This window comes from Siniperca chuatsi, linkage group LG5, assembly GCF_020085105.1.
Source record: "Siniperca chuatsi isolate FFG_IHB_CAS linkage group LG5, ASM2008510v1, whole genome shotgun sequence".
Lineage (NCBI taxonomy): Eukaryota > Metazoa > Chordata > Actinopteri > Centrarchiformes > Sinipercidae > Siniperca > Siniperca chuatsi.
The window spans coordinates 14226176-14251352 of record NC_058046.1 but is presented as its reverse complement, the minus strand read 5'-3'; the positions used below and the strand labels follow the sequence as shown (position 1 = coordinate 14251352).

The 25177-nt window shown below is 40.2% G+C and overlaps 2 protein-coding genes across 4 annotated transcripts in view; both read right to left on the bottom strand.

The window, feature by feature from the left end:
- Positions 1-1435: 1435 nt before the first annotated feature.
- rab11fip1a (RAB11 family interacting protein 1 (class I) a) lies at positions 1436-16756 on the bottom strand. 2 transcript variants are annotated; one of them, XM_044196174.1, is made up of 6 exons: positions 15975-16756; positions 9265-9701; positions 8240-9176; positions 5168-6976; positions 4772-4877; positions 1436-3092 (listed from the first exon to the last, which is right to left on the bottom strand). In XM_044196174.1, exons 1-6 carry the CDS (start codon positions 16322-16324, stop codon positions 2889-2891), a joined length of 3843 nt encoding a protein of 1280 aa, XP_044052109.1. In that variant the 5' UTR covers positions 16325-16756; the 3' UTR covers positions 1436-2888. The 2 variants fall into 2 exon arrangements, with proteins under 2 accessions (XP_044052109.1, XP_044052110.1); XM_044196175.1 differs by lacking the exon at positions 5168-6976 and having other exon boundaries at positions 15975-16753.
- A 1697-nt stretch (positions 16757-18453) lies between these two features.
- adgra2 (adhesion G protein-coupled receptor A2) overlaps positions 18454-25177 on the bottom strand; it is a 40862-nt gene continuing 34138 nt past the window's right edge. For both annotated transcript variants that reach the window (XM_044196170.1, XM_044196169.1), the window contains 12 exons: positions 24812-24976; positions 24530-24728; positions 24256-24405; positions 24007-24168; positions 23529-23729; positions 23177-23366; positions 22218-22426; positions 22006-22133; positions 21794-21917; positions 21562-21710; positions 20738-20827; positions 18454-20602 (listed from right to left, as the gene is read on the bottom strand). In XM_044196170.1, the coding sequence (XP_044052105.1) occupies positions 19183-20602; positions 20738-20827; positions 21562-21710; positions 21794-21917; positions 22006-22133; positions 22218-22426; positions 23177-23366; positions 23529-23729; positions 24007-24168; positions 24256-24405; positions 24530-24728; positions 24812-24976 (3187 nt within the window). In that variant the 3' untranslated portion in view covers positions 18454-19182. The remainder of the gene's footprint in view (positions 20603-20737; positions 20828-21561; positions 21711-21793; positions 21918-22005; positions 22134-22217; positions 22427-23176; positions 23367-23528; positions 23730-24006; positions 24169-24255; positions 24406-24529; positions 24729-24811; positions 24977-25177) is intronic.

The following is a 25177-nucleotide window of genomic DNA, read 5'->3' as shown; positions in this document are numbered from 1 at the left end:
ATATGCAATAGTACTCCACAAGACCTGTAAACAGACTTTGATGTGTCAGATAGGTGGAATTCCCCTTTAAGCCTGAACTCAGTAGGTTGACGGTCGACTGCCATGTGTGTTTGTACAGATGCAATCACATTGAGTAGCCTGCCTTTTGTAAATTCTAAGATTTAACTATCTATTTTTGAAACATCTCTTTCACATCAGGCCAGTTCATTGGGAAAATCTTGTTGTATAGTCTATTTTTGGTGTTTGGACCATGAAAAACAATCTTCTTTTTGCCAGATTAAAATATTGACTTCAAGGATAAGGCTAGCAAAATTCTATATTTTTGTTATTGTCAACTGATCACATGAAAAGACCAAAACCAACAGCGTGTCTCTCAATACTTTCTGACTTCCCCTGTCTTTATGTGGCTCTCAGCACCAAGCTAATTCATTCCCAATTAAGGCATAAAACTTTAAAACTGGGTCACAAATATATTATTTTTAAAAATAATAATATATATATTTTTAAAAAAGCCTAGATAATTTGCTAAAACAGCTGGGCACTGTTGTTTTCAGCAAATGTTAGTCAAGCAGGAGTAAATCGTGACTATTGTGGACTATTTTCAGCTGTGGATATGGTTCGCTATGGAGTATTTGTGGCAGCAGGATGGTGTATGTGGGTTTGATTGGGAATAAACTACAGTGCCCCTGTCATAATGAGGGATCATGCCACTCAGTGCAACAGTGTGTCTCACTGATGTGTTTTTAATAGTGTTTGGACAACAATGAGGGTCTACGGCACAGAGGAGTGAGCTATATCAGGCTTTAGATACTAGTTATATAAACGGAATTTCTAAGAGTCAGGGCTGAAATACTTGTTAGTAGGATCAATTCATTGTTGGTTTTTGTCTTTTCATGGGATTTGTTGACAATAAGAAAAATACTGAACACCACCAGACACCAGTACTGCATTTGTGTTTCCATTTTTAGAGAGCTCAGTCCCACCTAATTTATTTCTTTTTAAACTGTGAGGTTTGAACATTTGTAATTAACTTTTTTCTTGATATTTCTTATATACACAAGTTACATAAACAATTGCATTAACATTTTTGACAGCCTGTTTTAATCACCATGAAAAAAGGAAAGGATTTGCAACCACTAATAAAATGAATACCCTTGGTCTGAAATGCAGCTGTTGTGTACAATAAAACATGCTGTGTATGTTTCCATGGCAACATTTGTTTCTTATTCTTTTTGGTCTATTAGATATGTGAGAGCCACTAATTTGTTTACTAAACATAAAACAGCTTGAAATGGGAAAAACACACAACATCGGGTTAAGACAACAACTGGAACACTTCTAAAATGATATAGATTCATACTTCATTTACGCATGTGGGTTATATTTCCTTAAAAATGTACATACAATAATGGTAAGTAATTGCAGATACAAACAATCAGGTGAAATACTTAGTCTTTATTTCAAATAAAACCATATTTTGCTCAGCATCACTTCTTTCAGAGGTTTTACATCGACTGCACTATTGTTTTCACGTCAGACAAACACTCGATACATCAGAGCACATTCTCTGAGCTCTCACTCCAGAAAAAGAAGAGGTAGCACACAATTGTGTCCATCCAGCAAATCAGACATAAAAGTAATGAAAAAGGTTTTGAAGGCACAGATCTGTACATTCTGAAGATTAATATTGCTATCACTTCTGTCAAGACAAAATAGAAAAGCATAGATGCAGGATTCATTCATTAGTGTAGTTCAAAGACAAGGCTGGCTGGTTATTACTGATACTGAGTCTATTACTGTTCCTCTGATGATTAGTTTTGGATTATCTCTTGGTTTTCACTACACAACATAAACATCACAGTGATCAAAAGCTCACATTATTATTTGAAGAGTATGATTCTGTACTATTACTTGCATAATATTTCAAACTATGTGCAAAGGCTACATTACAACCACATGAAAGCTGCTGTAACTACTGTGTAATTCAAATGATATACAGTACATAGCAGCTGCTCGCTTTTATTTATTGCTGGTTTTCTAAATAACACCTCTTTTAAGCAAAAATAGTAGCACAATATCTTTTTAAGGCGTGGACGACCAGCTGACATTCGACTGTGGTGAGTAAAACAGGAGGAATGTTGTTAATTGTCTGGTTAGAAAAAAATACATGCCAGCCAAAATGATCAACAAAGAAAATAAAAAATAAGACTTCAGTAGTGGAGGAAAAAGTCAATGTGCACTTATACTTAAATAAACAATCTTAATCTTGACTCAGCTCGTGAGGTCATAATTCATAGTTATGACCTGCAGAAATGCTGTGCAAGTGAATTCATCAATTTATTGCAAATATATTTATATGAGAGAAATATTACCACTCATCAAGGTGGTGCATGAATTTGGAATGGTTGTATAAAGGTTACGTGTATGATCATTCATCGCACAGCAGTTACACAAAGCCCAGTTCAAAGAGTAAAAAAACAGAAAATATTTTTTTAAAAAAACTATAGTTTTTCTCAGCATTATTAGTATATTAAATAAAGCTCAACCCAAGTTTCATCAAGTGTGGAATATAAATCAAGATGTTGAATATATTTTCATGTAAGACGTTTTTTTTAAAGCAAATTCCAGTACCTTAGTGTTAAAATAAATACATTCATTTGCTTATATAAAAAGGTACTTGCTTGTAATTATCACCAAATGTTATTACTTCAGAGACAATTTTGCAGCATTCTCAAACAAATTTTGACTCTGAAACTAAAAAAGTGCATATGCTCTAAGATCTTCATAGAGGTCGTGTCTCTCAGTACAGAGTGACATTAGTACAAACACACACAACAAACATAACTCGCTCCTTAAGTGGGACTCTCTTCCTCCAGCAGCCATTTACCTTACACTGGCTTGGCAGAGTTAAGAGATTGCAGGATAGTGGGTTTTTCGTCTATGACGCGGACCAGCAGGTTGTCTATGTAGTCTTCGAGCTCAACGATCTTAGCGTCTTTCCTGGACAGGTCGGCTTGCTGCTTCACCACCATCGTGATCAACTCTTCCTGTGTCAGCTGAGTGTAAGGTCCACTTTGCACCGAGTCTGCCACCTGAAGAGGAATGAGGAGAAGTGAATACAGTATATACAACACCACTCAAACGTTTGGAGTTGCCTGCCATAAAAGCTTGATTTGGTACAGTCAGATGGCTGAGAGGAATCCTCTATATTTTTGAATGGTCCCTCATGCTTTTAGGTTGTAGAAAGTCCTCTTTAAAAATAGATGTTGAAGGGTTTCCCAAAAAAAAGTTATGTTTTGTACAGGGAGAACAAAACGTTGTATAATGGTTCAACCAGACTGAATATAAGAAATCAGCAGTCATTCGGAAAAGAAATTGGAAGCTTACCATTAAAATCTGTGCAGATTTAAATAGGAAAAGACCCAAAGAAAAATGGGTTCCCAAAATATTTAGAGCCCGCTGCAAGTACTGTTGTGGTTCAAAAAAGATCTAGGGTCACTTACGCTTTTCTGGACTGGAAAACAAATTGAAAATCAAAGAGTATTTGGGGGGAAAAAATGGTTACAACAGTATTCTCTCCTGTCATGCAACACTGTGGGGACATCGACTAAACAGAAGTTTTAAATCATTTAATTATTCCAAAACTCTTTCAAATGTAAATAATACATTAGGTGTATAATTATACCGTTTTATCTATGTTAAAATAGCCATTATTGAAGGAAAGAAAAACACATCAATATAACAGGTGACTCCAAACTTTTGAGCAGTAGCGTACATTCTAATTAAAACATACTGATTAACTGAATTATGTTAATTAGCACATTGAACTGTTCAGGGCTTGTGCCTTAAAAAAGGTCCAGTATGTAACATTTGGGAGAAGCTATTGGCAGAAAAGGAATATAATGTTTATAAGTACGTTTTCCTTAGTGTATAATCACCTGACAATAAGAATCGTTGTGTTTTTGTTACCTTAGAATAAGCCGTTTATATCTACAGGGAGCGGGGTTCCCTTCCACAGAGGTTGCCATGTTGCACCGCCATGTTTGTACAGTAGCCCAGAACGGACAAACCAATCACTGGCTCAAGATTGGGTCTTTTGCGTTTTTTGTGGCCAACGTAGTTTCTCCTACACGCTTGGAACGGGAGGGTGGGGTGAGTAGTATTCAAATGGTTGCAAACTGCAATTTCACCGCTAGATGCCACTAAATCCTACATACTGGACCTTAAAGATAAAACACTGTAGAAGGCTTTTTTAGAGATGCAGCGTTACATTTGTTTCCCTATTTGCACTATAAAAACATATTTAATAATTTGACAAAACAAGTGAGTTTAGCTTGGTTTTTGACAACTGAGCAAAACTCCATCTGCTGAATGGAAAAACAAGGTAAGTGGACCTTTTGATAAGATTCTTTTGTCAAACTGCTATTTCCAAGGTCAAAAATTAACCTTTGAGCTCAATATTTAACAATATTATATCTTAAATATATCAATATCAATAAATATCTTTGACTTTGAAGCTGCCAGTCATAACTGACATTATTTTTAGGTTAATAGTTCAATCCCAGGAAAACTTTGGAGGATTAACTCAAAAAAAGATTGATTTGTAAATATGCATACTGTAGATTATGTTAAAGGGAGAAAAGAGGTTTTATGTAATGCGTCCCAGAATTCCTCCTGCAGGAAAATCCAATTAACTTGCTGTGAGGGGATATGTCAACAAATCTGTTGGTATTTTGGTCCCAGTGTATCATTTATGTCAACATTACAGTACCTGAATCTTCCCTGGTGTGCTGTCACGGACCTTAATCTCTTTCAAAGCAGGGGTGCTGATGGGATGCTGGCTCTCAACTGAGCTCATGGGCTTCACAGGATGAGGCCTGTAAATAAAGTGCGTACATTATTATAAAGCCCTTACTGCAAGTAAGCACAACAATATTCACAGAAGTCAAAAAAAATTATATATACATGCAAATCTTCCACATCATTCCACTATGATCCAAGTGCAATATTCAGAATTAAACTGAAATCACAAGCTTTCAAAATAGTCACACCAAAAGGTAAATCCCAACACCTTATCTGCCTCCCCATACAACAGCAGCAGCCATATGCAAAGTCTAGATAAACAGTCCACAAATGCATACTTTGTAAGTAGCCTGTTCAATCTCACCTGCGTGGAGTTAAGGCTAGCCCACCTCCATTGCTATTCTGAGCACTGACAGGCTGAAACTCAGAGGGTGAGACCCACGCTTGCAAAAGTGTCTTTCCCCCAGACAAACCTCCTGCCTGAGATGCTGGTTCTTCCATAACTTCCTGGAGGGGCTCTGATGGGGTCGAGGCAGAGGTTACAGCAAAAGGTTCAGTTCCAAATGGATCCTCTCCTCCATAAAAATTTCTTGGTGTTTTCACATCAGCTTGAAGCTTCAGTGCGATTGGCTCATTCACGACGTCTTTTGCGGAGAGGCCTTGATTAGCTTTGGTTAAGGTTGTTTTTTCTTTATATGCGGGTTCTTGTCGAGACTTGGAAGTCTTATCGGAGTGAGTTGTGGACGGAACAATCTGTTTTCGTTTCTGTGAATACCTTCTTTGGAAAGCAGGACTGACTTGCTTTGAATCTTCATCTTTTTGCCTGTACTCACTGTGTTTGTCTGAATCACTGCCATTAAAACTAGCAAATTGATCTGTTGGTTTCTCTTGACTAAAAATGTTATCAAGATCATCTGTCATTCGCTGAACTTCTAGTTTCTGCTCTCTCTGTACACTGTGGGTAAAAATGTCATCTGCTTCTGGGTTCTGCGTCAGCTGTGCCCATGGGTCTTTGGAAAGAAGCTCAGTACTGGGGAATGGGTCAAAATCTGCAACGTTCTCCTTTGTCTGCCTGCCTGTTTTGTCCACTCTGCTCATACTTGAACTAGATAATGTTTGGATGTCACTGTTCAGATTTTTGTCAGAGACTACTGGTGTTACAGCAGAATTTTCTTGCTGTACTGGCTCTTTGCCACTAACCCTCTGTCTGGGTTTGGCTGTGGGTACCTCTTTGTTCATAGGGACTTGCACTTTTCTTTGATCATTTGGTGGTGTTGTAGTATCCCAGTCCATATGGCTAGATGTTCTGGGTGCATGTGTTCCTGCAGGTGACGGGTGTAACACATTCCTTGCTCCATCCCTGGACATTACTGAGAGACTTTCTCTGCTTGAAGCATCAGTGTTTACAGGTCCTGGGACTGCAGACGGATTAGGCCTCATGAGAGATTGGTGAGCAATATTTTGGCTCGGTCTTTGAGTGGAATCTGCTACTGATCGAGGGGGTGGAGGTGTGACTGATTTAGGGGGAGCTGGAGCGGCTACTTTTTTTGTTGACATAGGCTTGGTCTCCTGAGGTTGTGTTTGATAATGCCTCATAACAGGACTCTCCTGTTGGAGTGAAGACCTAAGACTGGGTTCATGCTCCTCTGGACCATCCACACTCATCTCTGGACCCAGAAATTTAGGTGGAGTGACCCTGTGTCTCTGATTGACCTCAGCGATTATGTGGTCCCATCGAGTGTGCCCTTGCACTCCGTGTCTCTTCTGAGGAAACAGGGTTTCATAATCAGGAAGTGGTAGAGAAATGTTTTTGCCTTGCTGCGATCCATCTGCCTCTACGTATGCAGGGTTCTTGATCTCTCTGACAAAAATGTGATTTCCTCCAGTTTTGGTCTCGTGTACTGGATTTGAAGGTGGAATGGGTGCTCTTCTCTTCTTATCCGCCATGGTGGGTGAAGATCCCACACAGGACAAATTCTCTATGCTGCCACAAGGGGAACCAGATGGGCTTTGACTTATGTTTGGTGGAGCCAGGGATAAGTGGAGGTCGGAGAAAGTATCAGGGGACTCAGATGGGACACTAGAGAGGGTGGACTCAGAGGTGGCTGGGGAAGGACACGACTGACTGGGGGTTTGGCAGACAGCAGGTTCAGACACCAGAGATTGAGCCAATCTGCCAAGGAGTGAAAACAAAGGCCTACAGGTCAGTGTGACCATCACATTTCCTAAAGTCATTTCCACCAATGTACAACCCGTCACCAGTGTAACTAACATCTCACATGTCAACCAAAATTCCCATCTACAATCTCACATAATTTAGCCCTTTGACAGTTCAATATTTACTTAACTCTTAACTACTTTCCTAAATCTGCACTAGACAAGGCTGTCATTAAATATGACAAATTCACTTGGTCTTATAATGGTCCACTGTTCAATGTCAATGGCACCACCTACAGACAAAGCTTCTGATATTCACATGTCTTGTGGTTACAGTTTCTATTTTTAGCTTTGACTTGCTCACATTGAGACATTTTGACGAATTGACTACAATGTGACATTTCTGCTTTAAGATTATCCCACTTGGATTATAATAGGTAGTCCAACATGGCATCAAAATGTAGCAATATATCACAACTAAATTAAACAAATGACTAAATGCTTAGGCTATCTGCTATCGAGCAAACATGGACTACTGTAATGTCAATGACAATAGCAAGCACAAGCCCCTTACCATTATGACTCAAAAATAAAAAAAAACAGTCCAATCCAGTCCACAAACAACAAAATCCAATCACCCAAGACGTCCACAAAGAAGTAAGACTGTGGCTCACTCACTCCTTATGAGCTCTGTTCAGTCTACTACCTGTTCCACAACATCCTCACAAACACAAGCCACACCCAGAGTCTCATCTGTACAGAGACCAAACTGGTCAAACAGGTCCATCAGCAATTGGATTTAAATCAAAGTTTTCAAAAGTCAAGACAGTCACAAGGTTAAGTCAACAGAACAGAAACAGGATGGAAAGTTGTGAAATTACAAAGTTTCAGTGTTGACAGAGATGGTGTAGGGCGAAACTTAATAATTGTGAGTGTTTTGGTTCTCTTAAATAACATTTCTAACTGATATGTGCATGGATAACAAAGAAGAGAAAAAACAAATTTTTTTCACTTTGCAAATAGTGTTAGGCCTTTTCTTTTGATTAAATAAAATGCACATACCACCAAAAAGGCAACAGTATGTGCAGTTTCACTTGCAGGCCTATTGAAGGCACTATTCAAATTCCAGTCATGCAAGTCTAAGAATAGTGTGACTACAAGCAACCAATAGCATGCCCAGTGTCATCACACTGACATAACAGTAACATTATTACATAACATTAGTGCAGAGTAACTTGTTGAGAGTGTATAATGCAAACAAATGAAGAAGAAGGCCTACCTGGGTTTGACTGCAGACACTTTAGCAGTGCGGTTGAGGAAGACCATAGCAGAGGAGGTTTGTGGGTTGTGGCTGGATTTCTGCTGATCAGCTGGGCTTTCATTTCTGCTAACTTGAGGATCTAAACTGAGGGGAATGTCCTCAGACGGGTTGGTGGAGTGGTGGGAAATGGGCTGATTTGGATCTCTTGAGTCACTGTGGGGAGCCAGTGTGGGTAGCTCCACTTTAGTATGTTGCTGTACCTCCTCTTTTTTTTCCTCCTTCTTTCTGATCATTCCAAACAGAGATGACAGCCTGTCGCTCATGGAGGCTTCCTCCTGTCGTTTCTGATCCTCTGCTCTACGACGCTCCTCCTCAAGCCTCTGGTTCTCTGCTGCTTCCAGCATCCTGCGTTCTTCCTCTTGCTTTCTCCTCTCCTCCTCCTCCATCTGTTTCTTCCTCCTTGCTTCATCTTCAAGAAAGCGTCTCTTCCTCTCCTGTTCCTCTTTGCATCTGCGCTCCTCTTCCTCCTGCAGTCTCTTGATCTCTACCCTGTATTTCTCCTCTTCCTCCAGCCTCTTGGCTTCTGCTATGCGCCTTTCTTCTGCCTGCCTTCTCTTCTCCTCCTCTTGGTGGCGCTGTTGCTCCAGTACTGCCCTATCTGTAGACTCATGACTGTGGGAGGGAACAGGCACACTTTTGAAGGAATCTGCAGAGACGTCAGAGGTGTGTTTGCGGACGTCCTCCACAGACCCTTGGCCTGAGCTGTTCAGACTGAGCGTAGATCCACTCTTGGACTCCTCCTCTGTGTACACATGGCTGCCGTTGATGCACAGGTTGTTCAGGTCACTGGTGCTCTGCTTGGATTTTATTCCTAGTAGGGAGAAAGGACCCTGAGACACCTTGCTATCAGAGCTGCCTGTTCGCTTGTGTCCCAGGAATTTGAATTTCTTTTTAACTGTGGGAGGAGAGAGAGTGAAGCATGATGTCATTGTTTACATGCAAACAACATACAGTACACACAGAGTACAGAAAGATAAAGTTACCTTCAGGAGAGTCTACATTGAGGCCAGACGAGCGGCTGCCACTGAGAGATGAATTCTTCTCGGAAGGAGTCCCCAGAGTAGACATGGACTGCGAGATGTTGCGCTGCAAGTTTGATTTGGGAGCAAAGAGTGTTTTGAGCTTAGATTTCTTTTTAGCTCCTGGAAACTGATTGAGTGACTGTGCATCAGCCTCCGTCTCACTGTCCGTGAGGACCTGGCTGACAGAGGGAACAATAGCTGAAGCAGAGTCAGAGAAGCCATCCTTTTTCTTCCCACGGACTTTGTCCTTCAGCTTGGAAATGCGGGAGCGTGGTTTGTCCTGCATAGAAAGGTCAAACATGCTAGCTGACATGTTGTTTCTCATAAATTGGACATCTAGCAGAACCTCCCCTCGTGCCTTGTCCTCTTTTCCAGACTTGTCCACCAGTTTGAACCAACTGCAAACGACAAACAAAATGAATCAGATTCAAAGTTTATAATGCAATTTTTGCAAGATCATAGGAATTTCCTGAGAATAAATTACTTTGGCTGGCTTTTTAAGTTTTAAACTTGGATATCTTGTTCATAACACTGCAATAAACCCACATCTTATCAGCTAATTAATTAAACATATTCACCTTTCAAGACTTTTTTTCCCCAATACAAGAAAAAACATGGCAATAGGGTGAGACATTTCCACTTGACCTCAGCGCATTTAACCTTATTTCAGATGACAGAATAAGTATCAGGATAAATATGACATGTTTCTAAAACTATATGAAACAAGTTGATTTGTACAGGAACTAGTTGAAATAATTGTATTCCAGTTGCAATTGAACAGTGGTTAAGAACTGTTTCTGATACAGCTGTTTATTATGTAAAATGACATTTTTTGATTAACCGATTAGTCAGAAAATTAATCAACAACATTTTTGATTAATTAAGTCAGAGAATATGTGGTTTCGTAGAGAGCAGTGGTGGAATGTAACTAAGTACTGTAGTGTTTAGAGGTACTTCACTTAAGGTACTTAAGTATTTCCATGGCACCGAACAGTGCTGATGTATTTTTAGCTATGTATTTTATTTATTCTTTATTCAAATGGTCAGCAATTGACTGATACTGAACATATAGTACTGATGTTTATTTAGCTTTTTATTTTTATTTATTATTTATTTTCTCAGTGTTGATTTCTAGAATTGGTTGGCAATGTATATTTAACATAAAGTGAATATTGAAATCTAAGTCAGAGTACACATAAATCTTATGTTCAACTGCTGTGTATTATTAGTGTTACTACAAACCAAGAAAGCAGTGCCACCAAACCATGTTTTGGTCATGAGGTTACTCTTTTACACAGTAATTTGATTTTGGCTGGCCCTACAAAACTGCCATGTAAACAAAGCAACGTATGGGCTAAGCTAAGGTGGGGTTAAATGAGGTTAAATGTAAGCTGAATATAAAAAACACAACATACTGTAAATAAATGGACCTGGTTCTTAATAGGTCTGACTTCAAATCTGTTGGTGTCAGTCTGCTGTGTCTTATTAGACTTGATGTGTCATTAACTAGTGCACAGCTTGTTCCAGTTCCTGTTGGAAGCACCATGTCAACCACAGATAAAGCTTGACAATTACAGCTTTGTTCAGGCTCCCCTCTCATGTCCTCTCTGTTGCACAGGATCAGCGCTTATTGTCTGCAAGGGAAAGGTAGGAGTGTTCTGGAGAGCCCGTTCTAAAACCATGCCAAAACAAGCAATTAGTGCCATTACATACAGACGCTTTTTTAAAGCCTTGCTATTATTATATGTACTACTACTGTGGCAGAAGTGCCCATTATGGCAAGCCTTTCCCCTGTTGAACTCTTTTGTTCCACAGCAGAGCCCTCCAACTGTTTCATTTTGTTTTGTTTTTACAATTGGTAACACACATTTCTCTATACCGAGTTCACTTTTTCAAAACTGTTCACAGTTTCTCTTTACCGACAACAAAAAGAAAGGCACTTCTTTATTGCATGGATTGTGCTACCTTACACTGTATGTCACAGAAATGAATCAGAAATGCTGCAATATGCTTCACTAGGCTTTATCTGTTCCAAAGGCACAACATGAAACTGAAGTAATTCCAGTAATGCAATACAAAACTATACATATCCATTATGTATACGTGCAGATATAGAAATACAGTGCCAGTCAACCCTGTTGTCTGCAAGTTCTCATCCACATCACACCTTATGTCCTCTCTTGCAATCCACCTGGGAAAGGATATTTTTGCATGTCTGATCCATCTCTGGCAAGCTTCTGCAGATATGTGAAACTTATAACTAAACTATATAAATCAAATCCAAATTTGTGTGAAGATATTTGGCCAAGCTGTGGCACACTCTTTTCAAGCAACTCACAGCAAGAGCATGCTCAGACTTGCTAACAGTATCTCTTCTGACTCCTCGCAGGTTTAACTGGAGAATACGAACTTCTGCCCTGCAATGGGCGATTTAGAATCCCTCCATTTCAATGCAGCAGGCTGAATAATTATTTTATACATTAGTCTATCCTGTTGCTAAACTAAAATCAGTGTACTGCGAACTGAGATCTGAATCCAGAGCATATAATGAGATATGTATAACTGTCATGATTGTTGACTTGTTGACTTGTTGATTCGATTCCGATTCACAAAGTCCCGATTCGATTTGATTCGATTTAATATCGATTTGGTTATATATTCGGGATATTTTAGTAACAATACCAATTTTGCTTGGATATGAAAGAGATTCTCAGAGAACTAATGCTTGTTATACAAGGAACCCTCTAACAGAGCTGATATTTCCACTCAGAAGCCCCAGTGTTTCACCAACCATTATATTATAAATAAATATATAGATATTAAGAAAAACAAATTTGACATTTAAGGTTGAAATAATGTCCGTTAATCATCAAGTACGTTTCTAAAAACCCCAGCCCTGTTTTGAAGGTAAATTTAAAAGCTTTGACAATAGTATGTAAACATGTGCAAAATAGAGTTTTGGTGGTAGCTGAGTTTCAGTGAGAAAACAGTTAATTAGTTTTGAAAGATGTGGTCATTGAATGTATTTTGTGTCAAAGCAATGAAAGGTGATCCGCAGTTTAGTTCACATTGACTTGTTACTTGTACTGACAGTGTGACGAGTTTAGAAAAAGCGAACTCAGTTACCAACTGTAAAAAAAAGGAAAAAAAAGAAAATATATAAAATTAAAGGTCACTGTGCGATTTCCTCTTTGATCATTTTGTAGGTTAATATTAAGGTTCAATCTAACCTTGTAACAGATAAACTGGGATACAGTGAAGATATCTGTCACTGAATTTAAATACAAAGTATGGTGTGGCATTAACCACAATTATCTGGAGTTCATTTGAAGTTTACTGCTGCAGCATTCATTTTAGTGTCATGTACTGTAGCAGACATCCAGGCAGGCTTTTTGGAGGATAACAGTCAGGAAACAAGCATGGGAGTGAACCAACATTCCTCAAACACTTTCAAACATGCAGGGAGGTGCAGTACAGTATGTGATGTAATGAAAGTTACACTGAGCCTAATTCAAACGGTCTTCCTTTCCCACCCAAAACTGAGCTTGCCAAGTCAAACAATCGCTAACTAAGTCTAAGCACAAGGACAAAGAGATCACACTTTCTAGAGCCAATCAAGATACTGATGGTTGTTCTTGTCTACGTCCATTACAGCAGGGAATGCACTTTAGTTGACTGTACAGAGACAATGCATCATTACGGTTATTAACAGACTGACATGTTCTGTTCTGTTTGCATAGAACTATAGAGTTGTGCCATTACACGCTTTCACCGGTCCTGCTGGACAGGTTCCCTCGGTTAACTGTCAAGGGCACGTCTCTTGTCTCATGTCTAATAATTAACAGGAGAGCCTGTATTTATCCTATGACTGGACACCAGAATGGGCAATAAAATAAATGAGGTGTCAATACTGTAAAATATAGATAGATTCCTCCAAAATATTGGTTCAACATTCACTGACACCAATTGCATTTTAAAGGTTTTCAAGGATCACCAGGTAATAACATCTAATTAAAAAATAAATAAAAATCTTAAAGATAGATCATATTTTGTTTGAATTCTCTGAAGGTGATTCTCATGTTGTGTGAATAAAAATATGTCATGATGGGAGATATCTTTAGTTCCACTGCTCTGCTCTTTGTTTACAAAATAAATATTGTGGCTCATGTGTCAGAACAAATTAACCTGACTCTGGAGTACCAGCTCTGCAACAATTGGAACTATATCTAGAACTGAAACAAGAAGTTGACTGACATAAAATTAATCGGCAACTATTTTGAAAATGTATTAATAGTTTAATAGTTAATTTTTCAAGCAAAATTGCCAAACATTCACTAGTATAAGGTTCTAGATTGTGATAATTTGCTGCTTTCTGTCTTCATATGTGATTGTAAACTGAATATCTTTGGGTTTTGGACAAAACAAGTGATTTGAAGATGTCACATTGGGTTTATGGAAATTGTGACTGAAGAATGGTGGTTTTGCACGATTTTCTGACATTTTATAGACCAAACAAATAATGGTCATCTAGAAAATAAGCGGTAGATTGATCAGTAATGAAAATAATCGTTAGTTGCAGCCATAAAAATAATATATATATTATAATATAGATTACTGGTATCACTTTATCAAAGAATCGTAAGAAAATCCTTTTTATAAAATCAAACCTTTAAATACCTTCACACCAAATAACCACCTGAATGTAATATAAACCTAATCCTTTTTATTTAAATTTAAAGTTACCTAGTCATTATTATATTAATGTGTGATGATTTGTGACAGTAGATGACTCCTATTCTCATACAAACTCAAATATACAGCCCTATAACCTAATTTCATCTCAAATACACTCTATTGTATGAGAGGCAACAGCAGAGCTTCTTTCTGGAAGAATAACAAAGTCCTCAATGTCACACCATGTATCAGCACAACAGAGAAGGAGGATAGTAATCAAACACCACACACTTCAAGGCGAAAACAGCAACATCCAATACCCAGCCTGCAGATTGGGTCTTAAAGGAGACAGAGGGAGGGAGCCAAGCAAAGAGAGAGAAGGAGCTGAGACTTGGAAAGGAAAGTGCAATGAATGAACTTTGCCATTCTACTGTAAAAACTTACTTAGCAAACACAAGATAATGTTTCAGATATGACGGTACAATAATGAAGTAAATGAGATCATTCTTGTGCCGTATCAAGGCTGCCCTTGGTTGAGTGATTACTGAGGACTCACAACCACCAGATTGCTCTGTTTACCGAAGGTCATTTCAAAATTAAAGGCCACATTTGGAAAGGTTCACCAGTGTGGTAAACAGTTGACAGAGTCTATATTAGACCATGTTTATTTTTAAAATTTCTTTTACATAAGAGGGTGTGTATATCCCAATTCAACACTAATGCAATGTTTTATTTTGATTCCCATTACACCCACGTTACACCCATGCTACGTCAAACCACAGATGTCATCCTGTCTCATGTAACATATCTGGGTGTGAGCAGCCGTATTGTATGCTAGTAAATAGCCCTGAAGAATGTGCAGGATTAACAGCAGCAATGTGAGAAAATTATTTCCAGTTAGGCCTCCATCACAAAGCTGGAGTAGTAAAAGTAAGAAGTAAAAGTGTCAGCCAAATGTTAGGGTTGGTCCACCGGAGAGGGAGAAGACAGAGGAGATTGCTGAGATAAAAATAATCTTGGACTGTTTTCCCACCATCTCCATAGTTTCTGCTTTTCCTCTCAGACACTGATAAGAGGAGGGAGGGGAGAGGGTCCATAACAGTGTTAGCAGTGTTTAGGTTTATAGTTTTGTTTTTCTTCTCCATTTTGTGACCTGTTTAAAGGGCCCTGTATTTGAAGTGTTCACACAAAGGGTGTGATGAAAAGACTGCATAATGTATTTGTGTTTATACTTGTCTCTGTAACTAGACTTGACCTGATTAGATGGACAAAATTCCTGATGGCCAATATAATGTTGAGTAAACTTAAGGTTTGATGGATACTTTACTGTTGGGTTTCACAGTTTATGCATCAAGGAATGCTCTTAAATAATAGATTATTATCAGAGACACTGTCCAACTACAAAAATCAAAAGTTTTATTTTTATTTTTTTGTGAAAATGGAACAGCTAAAATGTGCCAAATTAAAATAGTTTTTTATTGATTCTGGTCTGTATTAAAAAAGGACAAGCAAGACAAAAGTAACTGGTGGCTTGAAAAATACAATACAAAAGTCTAGGCTAAACTTTGAATGAAATTAAACTTGAAATATTAAACTAAAACTATTAAAATAGAATAGAATATGGTCAAATTAGTTTTACAGAAAGGGTGCATCAGTCTTTGCTCAAATAATTTAGGAGGAAAAAATCTAAATTAATATAAATAAACCCAGGGATATGTTTGTTTACCCACCTATTTATTTGCAGATTGCAATTTAGCCATGCTTTTGAGTTTCATGATGTTGGCTAAAGTCAAACATTATAGTAAGTGCTATTGGTCTACAAAGACTTTCTGGGGTGATGCTGCACTGTAACCTGGAATTAAGGTTGAAGCTAAATTTAGAGAAGACAAACAAGAATAATAAACTAGTGGATAACTTGGTGTAACCCTAAAATACTAATAGTAACTACTATGAGTGAGTTGGAAACAGGTTAGGCCCACATAATAGTGGTCACTTACTCTGTCTTTTTGTGAGAGTTGTTGTCATCAAGATCCAGTAAGTTTACCACAGCTTGCCCCAAGAACTTGTCGAGCCCCACTTGAGCGCGGTGCATTACTATGACATACAGTGTGCAGCGTTCAGCGTTGCCCGGGTGGAAGAGTGGCAGGTCAAACGAAGCCTCTTCTTTCCACACTGGATCGACACATTTCTCAGCCACAGAGGTGGAAAACTTGTCTTTGGCCACCTGGATGATGGCATAGGCGTCGTTGGTGCCATTTTTGCCCTTGATACGCAGGCTCCGAGCCTGATGCACCGTTACCTGGACACTCGTAGGGAACCACTGCTGGCTCTGGTCGGCCAGAGACATCGCGAAATTCCGTTAATCTTTACCAAAAGATAATCCGAATTGTCTTATAAAATAGTTTACTACGTCGGACTTTTGCTTAACCTTTTCCTGAACTCTGTTTTTCACCTTCGGCGTCCTCTGCGGTTGGAGGTTTTAGGTTACCTAGCTTGACTTCACTTCAGGAAGCGCAGGTTGATGTCGCAATACTTCTCCCCTCCTCTTCGTAACGCTATGTCTAACTAAGCCTCTAATAACACTTGAGTTAACACTCAGTTAACCAATTTAGCGTTAGTACTAGCCTGTGTAATCCAACCAGGACATCACTGCGGTGCGACAAATTCCTTTAAGAGGCTTTCATAAAAACAATTGCCTTGTTTTGCACCTCTCAGTAAAACTGTTCACTTCCCTGATGTTATGAGTTCCTACCCATACTCTACATTGCGCTGCCTGATTGGCTAATATTTCTGTCAGTGTTTAAAGTCCGTCAGTGATTGGACAGTAGAGGAGGAGGGCGCTGAGACATCGTGGACCCTTAAGTAGCACTGTCATCCACTAATCAGGAATCAGTTTACCCTTGCAAAAGTCATAGAAATAGTGCAACAATTATCACTGAACTGAGTCCAGTGATGCTAATTTAGCACCTAAAGGATAGAAGATGTCCAGACAAATTATTTTTCTCACTTTATTTTGGGTCTAAAATTGTAAGGCATAGTCTGAGGTTTCTTGAAAAATATATTACCGAAGTAAAGACGTCATCAAATATGTCATAGACTGTCACTGCAGGACATTAGATTATAAAAGGCAAATAAGGTATAGATGTGCAAATCTAAAAATCTCCCTTTTTCTTATTAAGATGAATGTTTTGGCACTCCAAAACATACTGGATTATCATACTGATAATGTTGTTTGTTTGAGGAAGATCAAGGAACAGTATGTTCAGGTCTATGGTTATGACTGATAAAACCTATGAATGAGAGCAAAACAGGATGAAATCACATCAAGGCCTTCATCAAGAAGTGTAAGTGCAAATTGATTTCAGGCAATATCTCTTTAATAGTTGATCATTACTGGGGTGTAAAGTTATGATCAAAATATTTCATACCACCACATTTTCATGGGTCTTTCTAGGCTTGTGTAAAATGATCTATCTTAATGTTTATATTTGTTTTCCATGAGCAGTGGTGGAGGTGGAAGTATTCCGATCCTTTTCTTAAGTAAAAGTAATACCACACTGTAAAAATACTCTGTTACAAGTAAAAGTCCTCCATTGAAAACTCTTTATATGTCTTGTGTGCACAAATCTTAATTTGTCGACAAGTAACTAGTAACTAAAGATGTCAGATGAATAGTGAAGTAAAAAGTACAATATTCCACTCTGAATTGTAGTGGAATAGAAATAAAAAGTGGTATGAGATGAAAATGCTCACGTAAAGAACAAGTACCTCAAATTTGTACTTAAGTACAGTACTTGATTCAATGCACTTAGTTACATTCCACCACTCTCCATGAGAGGTTCAATATAAGTCACGGTCATTTTCATGTTTTACATCTTGAATGAGTCCTGCTCGGGGCTGATCCAAAAGTTCATGCTGCACACAGACTGACCATATTAAAACACCTAAGAGTAGCAACATACAATATGTGAGTCTTTGGATTTCATGAAGACTTCCTCACAAAGAACAATGGGAAAAGCAGTGACAATGAGCTACATATTCGAAATACTACTTCCTGATTATGTAATTTCCTGAATTGCAGTGTATCAAATTGTCTAAAAAACAGAAGTACAGCTTAGGACTTTGTAAGCCCACTCTAATGTGAAGACAAATTGAATTTATTCAAAAGACTTATGATGTGCATGCAGTGATGTTTTTTGGTCAGGGCCCTGATACATGAAAAGTAATTTGTGGATAATCCTTTGATAATTTTTTAATACCTCTAAAATTATAGTGAGAAGGTTTACTGTTAAGTCAGTATAGGTTGGATAAGTTTGTCATTGCAAGACCTGTGAGATCTACCTGATTTGCAAGGCTAAAACATTTCTTATCACTGACAATGACTGAGAAGTTTCTCTGCCATCCAGGAGGGGGCAGCCATTCAGTCTTCTGCTAGAAGTGAGAATTGAATCAAGTGACTGGCTGGGAGAAAGAAAATTATTTTTTCCCCTAATTTTTATTCTTTCTGGATTTATTAGATATGGGGAGCTCTGTCAGTGCTGTTGGGAGTACATAGAAATAAAAATAAAATATTTTCATCATATATCCAAAAGTCTCGCATAACTTTTTTTAATTCACACCGAGATTCTGTACAGCCACACTCATGCAATTACTCTCCTAGTGTATGTGCACATACACACACACACACACACACACACACACACACACACACACACACACAGAGACACACACAGAACATACAAAAGCATACATGAGTTCCACGCAAACAATTACTTGAAGCCATCATAAGAGTGAAAGGTTGTCCACAGATTAAGTGGACCATCTTGCATTCCATTTCATGCTATAGTTGATATGCATAGAAAAATCACAACTAAAACAGTAAAGCTTTCATTAGACATCCAAAATCAACATCATATGTCAATTTCAGAGATATCATGTACATTTTTCGTGAAATGAATAAAAGAAATGAGTATCTTATGTTTGAAAATGACAATAAAAAAACCTGCCTTATTATTTTTTTTTACCATTTCACAGCAAACTCTTACAATGCTACAGAGGCAAAAGTACCAGTTTAGGGTCCTGGATGCCTTCATGATTTTATATCTTAAATTATATAATTATTATAATCAAGAGACCATTAAAACATAACCTAATCATTTAAGAGTCCATTAAGGTCATGCATAGAAGTTCACATATAAGTATAGGTTACACTGTGGTTTCACTTTTCCACAAACCACTCTTCATTCCAACGGAGCTCTGGGATTGGTCTGTGCCACTCATGTCCTGCTCTAGCTCGATCACTGAGTTTTTGAGGGTGCCATTTGGGGCAGCGGCCCCTGGCACAGTGGTGGTGACACTGTTCAAAGGGTAGGAGCAGCGCTTAGTGTCTCGCTCTGCAGCAGCAGCTAGTTTCAAATTGTCTCTGCTGGCGCATCGTCTCTGAGCACCGTGCATGGCAGCTCTGCTGGCCATAGATGGCAACAGGGGGAAGGGTTTGCGGCTCCCGCTGCTGCCCCCATCACTTCCCTCTGAGGGGCTGGTTGCCACTGACTCTCCAACGTGCTTTCCATTGGTAAGCGGGCTGGCCTGGTTCTCTGAAAGGCTGTGGTGGATGCTGCCATTCTCACTCGTGGCCTGTTTGTAAACCGCATGTGAAGAACTGAGGTGCTCAAAACCAGTGGGTCCTAAAGCTCCCAGGCTGCCCCCACCTGCAGCAGTCCTTAGAGCTTTGAGACGATAGTGACCTCTGCCTTCACTCCGGTGGTGATACTGGCTGCTTCCTTGTTTAGTTCTGCTACTCACTTTCCTTCTCTGAGGATGCACGGGGGCTGCAGAGTTAATGGTGGGCAGAATATTGTTTGTTGGCTTGGTGATGTTGTCAGTACTGGTGCTAGTGTTGTTGCCCGCAGGGGCACGTGAAGTGTTGTTTGGATTGTCTTGTGCCACCTGCAACAGGTTGGTGAGCTTGCAGGGCCCAGGGCCCACACTGCTGATTCCACTTGGCGTGGATGATGACCGAACTGATGAGGAGTTATGAGAGTCACCAGGTGGATGGCAGTTGATGAAAAGTTGCGATCCCTGCTCAGAGGTCTGCACTCCACTCCCGGTAGTGCAGGTGTGTGCGTAAGTAGACATGGGATGGGAGCGGCGATAGCCTGGGCAACATGCCAGCCATGAAGCCTGCACATCCAGACGTCGGAAGCAGTGGTGTACCACCAGAAATACCCCCAAAACTGTGGCAGCCATCCCATAGAGACAGCTAAACAACAAGCTAGTGTGCCCTGTCAGCCACATTGCCATGGCTCCACAACACCACAGAACCACAAACAGGAAGTGGGTTGCCACCAGCACCAAGAACTGTGTCTTCAGCGAATACTGGTCCTCTGGTGCCACAACAGGGTTTATAGGTCCCACCACTGAGTCTGTGGAGAGGAGACTGGTGCTTCCTGCCAGTGCAGGCTGGCTCTCAGTAACGGGAGAGGACAGGGTGGTTCCTGTGCATTCTTTGGCCACACGGTGCTTTAGGCGAAACACAGTGCACAGGAAATAGATCCATGTCACCAACACCACTAGGCCAGCAGGGACAAAGAAAGACCCCAGACTGGGGCGCCACACCAGCCAGCAGCTGCAAGAGGCAAAAAAGAAGTCAGAAGGGTCAGCACAAAACAAGGACATGTCTGTGTATTCAACATATCACACAGAATTATTCACTTCAGCACCAAACACAACAACACAAAGTCAAGGGTCAAATGGTACTCACTAAGGGCTGTTGTCTCCATAGTTGTTGACATTGACAGCTGCAGTGATCCCACAAATGATAAGAGGAACTCCACCAGCTATCAAATAGAACCTTGAATGACAGAGAAAAACATATCAAACACAAGTTCCCAGTTGCAGTTTTAAAAATAAAGAGCAGTTATTGTTTGTGTCACAGGATGTTGTATGACCTTTGGCTGCTATGATGTTTTTAAAGTGTGCATGTCGGTGTCATTTTCCTTGTTGTTTTTTATGTCTCTCTGGCTGTCCATAATCTGAACAGAGCTGTGTGATCCTTCACTCTCTTAGTGGGCAAAGTGTTACAAAGGTCAGTATTCGGCTCCAGAAGTCTGTGATTTATTGCGGCCTTATCCCATGTGGCTGAGTGGGCAACAAAGAGGTGGCTGGAGGGCCAGTGAGGTCAGTGTATGATCGCAGCTTCAGGATCACAGGGGCAGGGGGAGGAGAAATAGAAGGGACTATTTGGAAAGACAGTGCATACCCTGAATTACCCTGCTCAGATTTATGACGACCCCCCCTCTACTTCTGTTGGTTTCATACATTCCTCCCCTCCCCCACTCTGAGTTCATATTGGCTTATAGCTTTTTTGTGCCTTACAGCAATCCTCTGTTATGTCCCTCCAAGGTTTCCTTAAAAACAGAGGGGACTTTGGTTGTTGGGCACAATGACCCACTTTGATGTTTCACAGTCTGGGTGGCCATGTACAAGAACTCCTGCATCTGTCTAAAACATGAACCGTATTGACAGCAAACAACAATCTCATGGTACAGGAAGTGGGTGAAGGTGAGTTGTGGCTTGCTCACTGACCTGAGCATAGGTCGCTGTGTAGGTGGAGCAGGAGACTCTCCCTCCGGCTGCCGTGGCATTCTCCACACAGCCTCTTTGTAGATGACCCTGGCACTGACTCCAATCCACAACAGGGTCGACAGCGAGGAGTAGTGCAGGGCAATGCCCACCTGTCACATGATACAGTCAGATAAGACATCAAGCTTACATGCCACTAATCACAATGAGGAGACTGTGTAAATTCAGTACTTACTGCTTGACAAACCACTGGGTAGCTGGTCAAGCTTATGCCTCCTGCGTAGATGGCTGTTGTCATGGCGATGTGGAAGCAGGTATTCAGTAATGTGTGCCAGCTTTTTCTTGATATGTGAATAGAACTGTGGGGGCACAGAGTAAAATAATGAGGCGATGAAGCAAATAACAAAGAGCAGAGAGAAATCTGTTAATGCACATACGCTACAGTACCTGTGGTGCAGTATGTGTGTGATGATGATGGTGAAGAGGCAAAGCAGGAGCACTGCAGTGCAGGCATAGACCACAGGGTGGAGTACTCTTACAGAGATGGGTGTGGAATTGGGGAAGTCAGGCACCTCCTGGTAAATAATCACACACAAGTCAAATGAAAGTCTCATTCAATCCTGGATGAATGATAAATTGAATACTCAAGGCTATCCTACCTGTAGCACAGCATAGTTGCTAAGCAGAGAGCAGCGCATTGTGGAGGTGCTGCTGTCACTGTGTACCAGCTGACAGCCCTCCTGGCTCCAGCTTCCCTGTTTCTCCAGTGCCTTCAGGCTCCACTGGGCTGCCACAGCATCAGTGCCAGGGGACAAGTGGCGCAGCGACACCCAGATGGGTTCTGAGTGGTTCCACATTCTGCAGCCATCTGTCACATGAAGGGGGGAAATTACCAATACAAAATTGTACTGATGACTGAAATGTTTATTGTGCATTGAATTGAAAAATCAGTCATGGATACTTTCATATTGTTAGATAAGTCTGTTTGTGATGCCCATTATACGTTCCCTCAGCCAGTTTGTTGTTTTATATTGCTTGATGATTTTCTACAATTCCCAGAATGACCCTTAACATCCCTCAGAGACTGGGACTGACTGTGCTCTTTATATGTAGGTGGAAATAACAAAAATAATAGCAAAGACGGTCAAGGTCAAGAAAAAGTCAGTGGACAAAGTGCTGTGGTTTGTCAGGCCAAGTAGCTCAGATGAAGTAAATTCCATCAGTTTTTTACAATGTGAGTTTTTTACTTCACGTTGCACAGCACCAATGACAAATCTGCAAAAATACAATCAACCCTACTGTTGGTAGAAAACAGGTTCTTCTACAATAGAATAGATAAAATAGTTGAAAATATATACAAAATAGTGCATGTTTGTTTGACCCCAAGACCTTTATTGTTGATGTTATAAATAGCTTTTGTTTAGGAATTACACTACAGTGACACAGCACGGAAAATATTTTAATATGATGTCATATCTTACACAGCTATACAAGAACATGAATGAAAAAAGGCCCAGAAATGCTAAGGGTCTTTTTAACAGTATTTCAGGATGCACTTTTCCTTTATGTGTGAGAAAACAAAGGTGGTTTCACTAAGTAGGCTGAGATGGTTCCTCACCTAGGCCAACAAAGATGACAGGAGTGTTGACGCTACGTCGGCGAGAGTGTTCCCCAGTGTTGCTGGAGTTCCCAGACAGAGGGAAAAAGCTGCCGGTTCTGAAGGCTACAAACTGCAGCTTACAGTCTGCAGGAGCGTCGGGAGGAAACAGAGTAGCTGGGAGAGTCACAGAGGCCAGGGCTACTGAATTCTGGAGAGAAAAAACATAAGACACATGCAAATTTTGTATTTTATGTTGAAATCTACTAGAACACCTTGATAACTGTGAATGCAGATACAACAAGTTACTGATTGCACAGTATGTAGTAATAGCAGCCACAAGTGGATGCAGGAAGGGGTGCTCATGCCTCACCTTTAGAGGAAAATTGTTGAGGGAGGTGTTATGGGAGCCAGTGCTACAGCGAAAACGAAGTTGCTGCTCACGAGCGGACTCGGCCATTTCCATTCCCAGGCTGCCCGTTGAGACCTCACGACGCTGATACGCAGTGCAGGTTATGCCAGTGAAGTGGGCTGGTCGAATTAAATGGGCCTCCATCACAATGTTCCTAGACACCTGTACGTAAGAAAAATCAAATATATAGACAGCCCATTATTCTGTTACATAGGCAACATCATTGTGAAAATATAACAAAAAATATGCACCTTTACATCTTAGTTTCAAATTTACACACAACTCGCAAAAATTTTATGAACTACAAATACATGTATTTCCAGTTGTCACAATGAACTATAAATATATTCAGCAGGATTCTCTAGAATCTTTACATGATCTGTTAAAAAAGCTTATGATGAGATAAAACAAAAAGAAAACTCAGGTTGATAGTCCCTACCATGGAGAAGTCCTGAGCATGACTGTGTAGCTGAGGCCAGGCCAGTGTACCCAGAGAGTAGACTATGGAGCTGCAGGCTCTCTTCTCTCTCTGGGCAAGAGCGAGGATCTGGTCGTCCACCTGCATCAGGTTACTGCCCATCTCCACCAAGACCTCTGACAACTGGAACAAACACACAGAAATTTTAACATCAGGGAAAGACATAACACACATACCTGTATGTTAAATATGCAATTCAGTCCTTCTCACCTCTCGCAGCTGTCCAACATATTCCATAAACTTCTCCATCATTTGCGCCACATACAACACATCCACAGAGTCAGTGAAGCCTGCAGCCTCCAGGGTGTACGTGCGCACCTGATGTGCCAGAGTGACAGCATTGGATGCATTGATGGGCCTCTGTAAAGCAAGAGCAAAAACGGAACAAGGTATGATGTCATGAATCTAAATCTACATACAATCTAGAGTTTACTGAATAGGAAGCATGTACTATAATAAACCTTGCTCTGACAGCACTACTGACCAGGATGAAAGTATGCAGGACACGGGTGATGCCATTGGTGTAGTGACAGTCTGAATAGTCGCCCTCCTGCCACTTCCCAGAACGGTCACAGTATCGAGAGGCTTTTTTCTGCTCAATACCTCCCTCCACAGACAGGGAGGGGTAACGCAGCTGCAGACAGTACTGATGTGAGGTGATACCTGCCAGAGTTCTGGGCCACCTGGGGATTAAAATCACAGAAGGATGAGAACAATGAATCTTTAGGTATGTACAGTAATAATAATCATTGTAACTGTAACTAACCTGAACTCCCCACGGTTGTTGACAACTTTATCCTCTGGACAGAAGGAGGCACTGTTCTCCAGCACCACTATTTCAACACTGCGAGATGTATTGCCCCGCCCAGTAGAAACCACACACTCCCACTCTCCTCTGGCCTCCACATGTACGTTGAATAGAATAAGCTCACTGGATGAAGATATTAGAGACAGCTCATTATAACAAGTTACCACCACATACTCCAATGTGTGCCTGAACTAGTTAAACATTTTTCTTTAAGTTTATCAATTCACTCAAAATTGTCTTGTCTTGTCAAAATTGCACAAGAATAAAAGGTTATAAACGTTTGAATATAGACAGCGCCTTCAGAGGACATTCAGATTGCCTGAG

Excerpts from the sequence above, each read along its gene's own strand:
- rab11fip1a (XM_044196174.1), bottom strand. The coding sequence starts at position 16,324 with ATGTCTCTGGCCGACCAGAGCCAGCAGTGGTTCCCTACGAGTGTCCAG. Across the intron at positions 4,878-5,167 it reads CTAGCCTTAACTCCACGCAG|GCCTCATCCTGTGAAGCCCA; the intron begins GTGAGATTGAAC and ends CTTTATTTACAG. Across the intron at positions 3,093-4,771 it reads GCACACCAGGGAAGATTCAG|GTGGCAGACTCGGTGCAAAG; the intron begins GTACTGTAATGT and ends ATTCCTCTTCAG.